The sequence below is a fragment of the Hylobates moloch genome, unplaced genomic scaffold (assembly GCF_009828535.3).
Source record: "Hylobates moloch isolate HMO894 unplaced genomic scaffold, HMol_V3 SCAFFOLD_37, whole genome shotgun sequence".
Taxonomy (NCBI): Eukaryota; Metazoa; Chordata; class Mammalia; order Primates; family Hylobatidae; genus Hylobates; species Hylobates moloch.
In genome coordinates, this window is record NW_026652312.1 from 272,862 (window position 1) to 283,782 (window position 10,921).

Consider the following 10,921-nt stretch of genomic DNA (forward strand, 5'->3'; position numbering starts at 1 on the left):
CTTAAAGTATTCTAGAGCTGTAGGGAAAGGTTGAAAAATAAATACATGAAAATGAATTGAGCAAAGGAATAAAACAGAGCAAGGGCAGTTTTCTTCTTCCTGCTCTAAGAGTGAGGATTAGGACTATTACTATTTTTCTGTGAGAGTTCTTCTTTTTCCATCCTCATAACTGATCTACATGGGACAGATTTAGGACTGAAGCATCAATATGTTTTAAATAGAATGTTTTATTTATACATATCCATGTCATAGTTAAAATATTCTCTAAACCTGAATGCTGTTATCTAAATTGTGATTTGCTTGGAAATCAAAACCACAATGAGATATCATTTCACCCTAGTTAGAATGGCTATTATCAAAAAGACAAAAAATATACTGGTGAGGATGTGGGAAAAAGAAAACTCACACAGTGTTGGTGGGATGTAAATTAGTACAACCATTATGGAAAACAGTATAGCGGTTCCTAAAAAAGCTACAAATAGAACTACCCATATGACCCAGCAATCCCACTACTGGGTATATATCCAAAAGAAAGCAAGTCAGTATGTGGAAGAGATACCCGCACTCTCATATTTATTGCAGCAGTATTCACAATAATTGCCAAGATACGGAATCAAACTAAGTTTTCATCAACAGATGAATGGATCAAGAAAACATGGTATATATATATACACAATGGAATACTATTCAGCCGGAAGAACAAATGAAATATTGTCATCTGTGACAACATGGATGAGCCTGGAAGACATGTTAAGTCAGTCAAGCACAGAAAGATAAACACCCTATGTTCTCACTCATATATGGAAACTTAAAAAGTTGATCTTATGGAAGTGGAGAGTAGAACAGTGGCTACTAGAGGAGGGGAATGGTAGAAAGGGATGCAGGGCATGGGGGCGGGATACAGAGAGATTGGTTAATGGATACAGAAATACAGCTAGATAGGAGGAATAAGTTCTATTGTTCTATAGCACTGTAGAGTGACTATAATAAAGAATAATTTGTTATTTTTTTCAAATACCTAGAAGAAAAGATTTTAAATATTACCAACACAAAGAAATGATAAAGGTTTGAGGTGATGGGTATACTAATTACCCTGATTTGATAATTAAACATTATACACATGTATGGAAATATCACATTGTATCCTCTCTTCCCCCAAAATTAAGTGGACCTGAAAATTTCAAAGGGCATATAAAAAAAAAAAACAACTGTAATTTGCTTTTACATGCATTCGGGGTAATACAAGACTTACAAAGGATACTATACACCCTCTTTATTTTACTTTGACAGCTAGGGATAGAAACCTATGCTCTAATCATGGCACCACTGCAACTAGCTACTACCCTAAACAATAGATTTTGATTAAGGACAAGCTGAATTTCCAAAATAAAATAGATAAAGACAATTCTTTGGACCTTAGTATACATTTCTGATTAAAAAAACAATATAATAAAGGGTGGGATATTTTTCAGCTTAGACAATAAATGTCTATATGTAGCCCACAGCATAGCAACTGAACTATGGATTGTTTGCATGGGAAAATGTACTCATAGTTTGAAAAGAAGAGCCAAGCAGCGTTGTTCTTTCCACATTCTGTATTTTTTTCTTCTCTGAGGATTTCCTAAAGTAAGCCATGGGGTCTTTGTTGAGAAAATGGTGAGTGGTACATTTGGCTGATGGTATTAAGAGGGACTCAGGAGGGAGTTAATAAGAAAACTATTGACATCAACTGCAAAAGAGACATGGTGAGCACTCTGTCGCCACAGCTCTCATCAATGATAGAATTCCGTGAGGGAATAGTGGTGAAAAGCAAAACTAGGGGGCAGAAAGAATGCTGGTAAGAGAGAAGGATCAGGGCCCAGGTCCTTTCACAGTATATGTGGGGAATTAATTTATGACTGTAGTTCTCAGACCAAACTCAGGATTAGGACCACTTAGATAAAAGAGCATTAAATCAGGACCACAGAGCAGACAATGGGGAGGAGGTGCTATCTGGAGTGCTACTAGCTGAAAACAGATAAAGATTAGGGACTTAGATGATGACAATGCTTTTCTCAAATAAGGCTGTGGCTTTGTTGACACCAAGTTTGATTCAAGAACCAGAAGAATGTGAAATTTAATAAAAGGATATAAACTATGAGTGCAAGTTCTTCCAAAATAGGTGCTTAAATCCTAAGAATAAAAATATTCTGCCCAAGGAAAATGTATGTGTTTAAGTTCTAGAAGGATCCTACCTTGTGTGGGGTGGGTTACTAGCAGCTACGCACCTTGTTTGGGACATTCATTAAACTAGGGCTACAAGTAATTAGAAACCCACTAGGGGAAGATGAGTTTTGGTATAGTCAGCTGAAGAAGGAGAAAAAAGGCAGTATTTGTTAGCTCAAAATAAACAAAATTGAATGTTTCAAATTGTTGCCTCTTCTTTTTCTTTACCTAAATGGGAGCCACTTGGACTGCATCCTTTCCCTCTCACTCTCCCTAAGGAAGGATAAAACAATCATCAATGCCGAATGGCAGCTGAGCAAAGCAGCATCAAGAGCCGGGCGGCATCACACTTGGGAGAAAATACTGCGCTCTCCTCGTGGTTTCTGGTGCTTGCTACACCTTCAGAGAAACCTCTCTAGTACTGAACTACAGAAATGATCCCTGAAAGTGTAGTCTTTGTTGCCTCTTAAGGTCTTCAAGACCTTAACTGGAAATAAGTTTCTGAATCTCTGGCCAATGAAATCAGAAAATTCAGGTGAAAAGTGTCTGTGTGTGTGTGTGTGTGTGTGTGTGTGTGTGTGTGTGTGTGTGTGAGAGAGAGAGAGATGGGGGGAGGGGAGAGTCATCTCCTGTCGATTTGCAAATCATTTGACATGTTTGACATGCTTAAGTACACAAGGTAGATGGTTTTCAATAAAAATCTGTGTGTACTATTGAATATACTGAAACCTTTATAAATTACAGAGTAGGGTTAGATTGACAGTAACTATTATGGACATTATTTTTAAGAGTTTAATAGGCTTGAATACAGTTATGTAATTCAATACATATTTCTACCAAAGGAATTACTACTCTAGAAACAAAAACAATCTCATGAGAAGTAATCTCATGACAGACTTTGGGGACAGCATTATTTTAAGATTCTAGTGATTATGTTTATAATGTAGCTATGGTTTTGAGTTTATGAAATATTATTAGAGTAATAAAGTATTTAGAACCTCACTTTTAAAGATAAGTCAATTTCTCCTCCCCAAATTTTCCTATTATCTGTTACTTTTATGATAAGTTTTTTAAAAGAAATCCAATTTCTAAGATAGTACTAGATTCCTAGAATATTAGAGACAGAGGGATCATATTTATTTTACAGATGATCTCTTAAGGCCAAAGTTAAAGAACTTGCTCCAAATAATTTGCTACAAGCTTTAGAGTAGATTTTTAGATCATCTTACCTGTATGATAACATTTCTCCAACAGTATTAACAGCTTTTATGACAATTAGCTACTAGGTCTTATTTCATTGTTTAATACAGACTGAATACATTATATTTGAGAAGACTTTGAATGTATATAAAAATAGGACAATTAAGGTAAAAGCTTAACAGAGGTAACCTAAAAGGCATGAATGTTACTAGGTAGTTGGAATGAATGAATTATGTTTGCTGAAAACTAAATTTGTCTTTGAGTTTCCTGGCAGTTAAGGAATAAAGAAAAATATTGTAGATTACAGTTTTTATTTTCTGGTTAAAACAACAAACAAAATGTCCATGAATTTATCTCCAGAGATCAATATATTATTTTTTGTTTTTGTTTTTGAGATGGAGTCTTACTCTGCTGCTCAGGCTGGAGTGTAGTGGCACAATCTTGGCTCACTGCAACCTCCACCTCCTAGGCTCAAGTGATTCTCCTGTCTCAGCCTCCTGAGTAGCTGGGACCACAGGGGCTCGTCACCACGCCTGGCTAATCTTTCTATTTTTTGTAGAGATGGGGTTTCGCCATGTTGCCCAGGCAGACTGCCCAACTCGGCCTTCCAAAGTGCTGGGATTACAGGTATGAGCCACTGTGCCCAGCCTAATATATTCTTAAAACTAAATTCATGGTGTAATTGAAGTACTGTGTGACACAGTTTTAGAAATGCTACATACTTTTCTTGTTCCAATATTGTTTTTATTCTTTATCTAAATTTGTTATGTTATATGTTCAATTCTGAATTTATAATACAGAAACAAGGAAAATAAAAGTTGGAAGAGTTACCTGAAAGCCACCTTCATTGAGAGCTCTGGCTCCATATGCAATCCTTTTTCCACCTTCCAAGGTTGGCCGAATGCTAGGATGGTGTTTCCACCTCTGGAACTCTCTAAATGGACTCAGGTATGGATTCTGATAGTCTAGACCAACCTTAAAAATTTACATTTATATTAAATTAGACATTTTAATTTCAAATTAAATCAGCTAAAATGTGAGCCATGTTTATCAGAAAACATGTACGTTAAATTTCTTGTACTCAAAAGTATTTGGAGCACTATGTGCAGTAATCCAAATGTAAATTAAAAATTGTATAAAATCTGTTTGGAAAAGAAAAGGTAAAGAAAAGGATAGCATGTGTTTATTATCATCAAAATTATGAAAATTTAGAACATATTAACAAATCCTTGTGCTCTGGAACTCAAAGTCCAAATTAGAAAAACAATCTATCATGAGATTAGAAAATAAAAATGAACAACAAAAAAAGCAAATTAGAACAATATCTGTAGGTAAGCATCTCAGATTATGTTTCTATGAAAGGAGCTGTAATGATTTATTATACATTAATCAATACCAATTTGAAAGAAACTAATAATTTATACTACAGTACGACTGGGGAAAAAATAAAGAAAAAGGATGTAAACTACACTTAGAAAAAAAGAGGAAAAGAAATATAGAAGGTTACATTTTATAATGCATTACCAAAGTGTTAAAATTAACCACATCTTTTTCCTTTGATACAATTAAGTCACAGGAATAAATATCCAAAGGTGATGGGATGAACATTTGACTGGGGGGTCAAAAAACACCAGTAACACATAAATTTAACAATGTATCATATGGAGGTCTAATCATGGCACTAAACTATAAAGCTGCCACCAATTGCAAGGTACAGAAACTAATTTTTCCATTCTTTGTAATGTTCAACATGTAATTTACTGCAAAGATGTGTAGGAGGCCAAAAAAGGAGAAACTGCTGGTATTTTTAAAAAGTTCTAAGTTCAAACCTAGTGCTGATTTCATTTTCAGTGGTAGCATGCCATAGTGGAAATGGGATTTGAGGTCAGACAAGGTCAGGCATTTCTGCCTGTTATTTGATGGGTGTATATGGGTAAGTTGTTTTAACTTATTTGGACTTCAGTTTTCTTATCTGTAAAATGAAGATATACCTATTTCACAGTTATTATGAAACTTACTTAGAAATCTCAGAAAAGCATCCAGCACAGTGCCTGGAGTGTAGCAGCTACTATTATTACTGCTACCTGTGTTTAGTAGACTTAATGACACAGCAGCCATAAGCACTTTATATATTGATAAAATTAGAAAGTAAGCTTTAAATAAAAAGCATTTTACAGTCTTCAGATTCAAAACCCTTATTTTATAACACTGATGGAAATATAACTCTAGCAGTAGAATTTTCCCTAATGGGAATATAACTTACCACAAGACCAAGAGCTACTAGGGGTTCACCTTCATTCAAATGATAGAGGAAAGATCCTCCATAGGTATGTCTGTCCAAGGGCCAACCAACAGTGTGATCTACTCTCCCAGGTTTCCAGTTCTTTTCATCAATAACCCATAACTAAAAAAAAACAAAAACAAACAAACAAAAAAGTCCTGCAGTATTTTAAAAATGTTTTTATGTTACCACAATGCATAAAACTTGCCAGGTTTAATGTCTTATTTATGAAAATTACAAGTGAAAAACTGTAATATAAGAATACAATAAAATTACCTCAAATATCAATGAAGGCTGGGCACAGTGGCTCACGCCTGCAATCCTAGCACTTTGGGAGGCTGAGGTGGGCAAATCACTTGAGGTCAGGAGTTCGAGACTATCCTGGCCAACATGGTAAAACCCTGTCTCTACTAAAACTACAAAAATTAGCTGGGCATGGTGGCGGACGCCTGTAATCCCAGCTACTCAGGAGGCTGAGGCATAAGAATTGCTTGAACCCAGGAGGCAGAGGTTGCGGTGAGCTGAGATCATGCCACTGCACTCCAGCCTGGGTGATGGAGCATGACTCAGTCTCAAAAAAATAATAATAATAATAACAAAAAAGAATACAGGTGGATCACCTTGAATATCAAAGAAAATTATATCAAAGTACAGCATGAGTCAGAGTAAAGAAACAGGTCAGAAAACTTATGAACTCTTTAAGACATTAAATAGATTCTCAAATTGGTAAAGACTTTTATACAATTATGGCAAATTAGGAAATCCTACTGAAAGGCTGAGGGAAAATTCTGTGGTGCTGGTAGTGTTCTCTATCTTCATCTGGGTGACAGCCACATGGGTATGTTCACCATGTAAAAATTAATGTAGCTGTACACTTAAGGTCTCTTCATAATAGACATGTATTCTCCAACAAAGAAATTTATTCCCTCTACCCTGCCCCCCACAATTGAAATAAATTGTTCACCCTCTTTTCAGACTGGTAAATTTTAAATTCTGAACAATTTCTATCTGAAATATTATCTAAGTCAGATAATATTACATGCAATCAGACATATGCAATCTATCAAAACAAACCCTTATTCACAATGAATCTAGTTTTATATAGACTTTGAACCTTTCTGAGATTTAACCTAAAATAAATTTCTTGTTGTTAATTACTATATTTTTAATTTTTTTAGAGATAGGATCTCACTCTGTCACCCAGGCTAGGGTGCAGTGGTATGATCACAGGTCACTGCAGTCTTGATCTCTTGGAGTGAAGTGGTTCTCCTGCTTCAGCCTCCAGAGTAGCTGGGACTACAGGTGTGCACCACCACACCTGGCTAATTTTTAAATTTTTAGTATAGATGACACTACGTTGCCCAGGCAGGTCTTGAACTCCTGGACCCAAGCAATCATCTTGCCTTGGCCTCTCAAAATGCTGGGGTTATGGGTGTGGGCCACCACTGCTAACTCCACAAAAATATTTAAACAAAAGGGTTATAATGAAAATTTTACATTTACATTCTAATAAGCCTAGGATTTGGGAAAATAAGACTAGAGAATGGATAAATTGAGAAAATGTACAATACATAACCTAATTAAATTTTAGGTTGCAGATTAATATACTATGGCTGAGTGTGTCTTTCATAAAGAAAATTATCTTCATATTACAATTTTGAACAAATAATTCTTTGTAGGATGTGGTCATCCTACAAACAGCATATGGATAACAAGAACAATCCTAACAGGGCAGATGGCATTACAATGAAAAAAAAAAAAGATTCAAATATTCACAAGTTCAAGATTCACTTCAAGCAATACTTGATACAACAATTCCAACATGTAAAACTAACTTAACCAGTAAGAGAATTTGATCAGTAATATCTTCTAGCCCCTTGAAAAATATCCCAAATAGTTTTAGTCATAATGAACATTTCAAGACAATAAAAAAAATATAACTAAAATTAAATCAGTATTATAAACTACCTGATAATACAAATAAATTTAAATTCCATCTTTCCCAAAATTAAAATTACAGAAACAAACCAGGATACCTCCTTCAGTCCAATCCCGTAGGTTTGAGGTTCACAATTTGCTCTCAAATCAAACTTCTTATATAGTTGCTTGGCTAGATGTCCATGGCAACCTTCTGCAAAAATTGTGACTTTAGCATGTAGTTCCAGTCCTCTCTCAAATGTTGCCTGAAAAGCAAAAACATGTTAAATGGCAACATTTGACAATTTAAAATACATTCACATTCTGGTCAGATTCAAATTGAACTATGATTCAGATGTAGAAGAGACAGTGCAAATGTATAATATTATAAAGAATCACATAGTAAATATATAATATATAGAATCATATAATCTTACTCTTCTCACTTAAAATACCTCATGGAAATCTTTTCAAGTCACTGTATAGCTCAAATCTTTCTCTTTAATGGCTAGGTAGTAGTCCATGTAGAGAGACAGGATAGATTATCCAGCTCCTCTGCCAATGGATAATAGCCATTCACTGTTTCCAGCTTACGCATGAACATAAACAATGTTATAAGATATAAACACTCTTGAATATATATTTAATATAGAGCTGACCCCTTGAACAAGATGGGTTTGAACTGTGTGGGTTCACATATACAAGGATTTATTTTTAACCAACTAAGGATTGAAAATACAATATTCATCAGATGTGAAACCCGAGTATATGGAAGACCGATTTTTCATATATGCGAGTTCTGCAGGCCTAACCTTGGGACTTGTGTATGCATGAATTTTGGTATACTTGGGGGGTCCTCGAGCCAATCTACCATGCACACCAAGGGACACCCATATACATGTACAATATTGGTGCTTTTATTCCTGTAAGATAGATTCCCAGGAGTGGCCCTCTTAGATCGAAGGGTACATCTATTTTTTTAAATTGATATTATCATATTACTTTCTAAAAAGCCTGAAGCAATGAATATATTTCCATCAGTAGTATATAAGACCCTTTCCCTATAGTACAGTTAGTGACAGATGTAACTGTTCCTTTTACATTTTTGCTAGTGTATCAAGTGTGATAACTCACTACTATTTTATTTTAATTTTTTAATTTTTTTTTTTTTTTTTTGAGACAGAGTTGTGCTCTTGTTGCCCAGGCTGGAGTGCAATGGCACGATCTCGGCTCACTGCAACCTCTCCCTCCAGGGTTCAAGCAATGCACCTGCCTCAGCCTGCTGAGTAGCTGAGATTACAGGTACCTGTCACCAAGCCCAGCTAATTTTTTGTATTTTTAGTAGAGACGGAGTTTCACCATGTTGGCCAGGCTGGTCTCGAACTCCTGACCTCAGATGATCCACCCACCCTGGCCTCCCAAAGTGCTGGGATTACAGGCGTGAGCCACGGTGCCTGGCCCTCAATACTATTTTAATTTGCATTTCCCTGATTACTATTTTGAGCATCTTTTCTTTTTGATTCAAGAAATAGTGAATGAATACCTACAATGTGCCAGGTTCTGTGCTAGGCATTGGGAATACATGGATGAATTAAAAAAAGATATGTTCCTTTTCTTTGGACTAGCCATAGAGACAGACATTAAATGAATACATGAGTATATAATTACAAATTGTTTAAGTGCTATGAAAGAGAGCAGAGGGTATTACAAGGGAGAATAATAGAAGCCAGCTTTTCTAGATTGAGTGAACAGGAAAGTCCTCTTTGAAGAAATGGCATTTAACCTCTGGACTCTGAAAAAAACAAGTATCTTTACTTATGATTAGTGGTCACTGGAGTTGTTCTTCTATGAATTGTTAATTTTTTAGATTCTACCCATTTTTCCAATGTGTTGTCTTTTTTCTTGTCAACGTCTAAGTGTTCCTTGATATTACAGATAGTCAAACATTTACAGACTTTATAGTATATTTTGGTAAAAAGAAGTGTTTAACTTTTATATATTAAGTTAAAAAAGGTTTGTCTGTTTTTTTACAGGTTTTTAGTATCTTGTTGCCATAGGGTGGCTTACCCTACCCCTAGATTGTTAACTGTCATCTCTTAGATTTCTGATTTGTATTGTTTTAGATCTTTAAATCACCAGAAAGAAACAACCAGCAAACCGGGGTCCAACTCTATTTGCTTCCAGATGGACAGTTTCCCCAGCACCACTTATAAAACAATTCAATCTGTATGAACTAGAATATTAATTAACATATTTCTGTTTCTTCTTAGAGGTAACATGCCCTTTAGTGTTCAAGGGACAGGCCGTGGAGCCACACAGCCTGTATTCAAATCCCAGCCCCACTACTTACCAGCTGTCTGACCCCAGCCAAGTTACTTAACCTCTGTAACTTAAAAATGTCCAAATCAGAATTCTTATAATAAGATGCATATTGGAGATAGGAACCAAGAGAAGGCTGTAAGAGAGCCAAGTCAAAAAAGTGTTTCAAGAAGGAAAACATAATCCAACTGTGCCAAGTGCTACCCACTGGAAGGTCAAATAAGGGAAAACAGAGACCTGTCCACCAGATTGGCAAAATGGAGGTATTTGTGACTCTAACAAGAGCTGTTTCAGTGAAATGGCAGGGAGAAAGCCTAGCTACAGTGGGCTAAATAGAGAGTGGAACAACACATTAAACAGAATCTTTGATTTTCCCCACTCTAATCTTGTGGTAGTACTGTTTTTAAAAACTTAGATTTTGGGGCTCAAATTACTAAGACTCCATTGTACTCTTCTATGCTATTAGATCTGTATAAATACAATATACAAAATATAAACGTTTTTACAAATGCAAAGCATAAAGTTAAAAACCATATATTTTTTTTTAATTTTTTTTTTTTTTTTTCTTTTTAGACGGAGTCTCACTCTGTCGCCCAGGCTGGAGTGTAGTGGCGCGATTGCGGCTCACTGCAACCTCTGCCACCTGAAATAAGCCCATATTTGAACAAATGAGAACACACAAAAATGCAATATCAGAATGGTAGAATTTGTGTGCTTCAATTTTGTTATAATATAAAATACAAAAATATTTAGACTAAAATATAATTTATAATTAGTCATAATAAAGAAAATAACCATAATATATGAAAAACCATATTCTTTTACTGAGAAGCAGTATGAGATAACAGTTCTTTACAAACCTGGCTATGCATCGGAATCCCTGGAGGCTTGTTAAGAAACAGCTTCTTAGGCCTTCCTGCAGGACAGGCTGAGCCCCAAGATGTCACATGATTCTGATGTGGCCAGTTAAACCACTAGGAGTCCCAAACAGGATTTGCC

At 35.5% G+C, this 10,921-nt stretch overlaps 1 protein-coding gene and 1 non-coding gene across 4 annotated transcripts in view; both read right to left on the reverse strand.

Annotated features, from left to right (window-relative positions):
• Positions 1-10,921, reverse strand: part of LOC116463452 (electron transfer flavoprotein-ubiquinone oxidoreductase, mitochondrial-like) — a 36,997-nt gene that overhangs the window by 5,337 nt on the left and 20,739 nt on the right. For all 3 annotated transcript variants that reach the window (XM_058434638.1, XM_032146563.2, XM_058434639.1), the window contains 3 exons: positions 7,723-7,869; positions 5,669-5,809; positions 4,237-4,380 (listed from right to left, as the gene is read on the reverse strand). In XM_058434638.1, the coding sequence (XP_058290621.1) occupies positions 4,237-4,380; positions 5,669-5,809; positions 7,723-7,869 (432 nt within the window). The remainder of the gene's footprint in view (positions 1-4,236; positions 4,381-5,668; positions 5,810-7,722; positions 7,870-10,921) is intronic.
• LOC116463467 (small nucleolar RNA U3) lies at positions 2,444-2,662 on the reverse strand. Its single transcript, XR_004246686.1, has one exon. It is a non-coding gene; the product is annotated as a small nucleolar RNA U3 (small nucleolar RNA).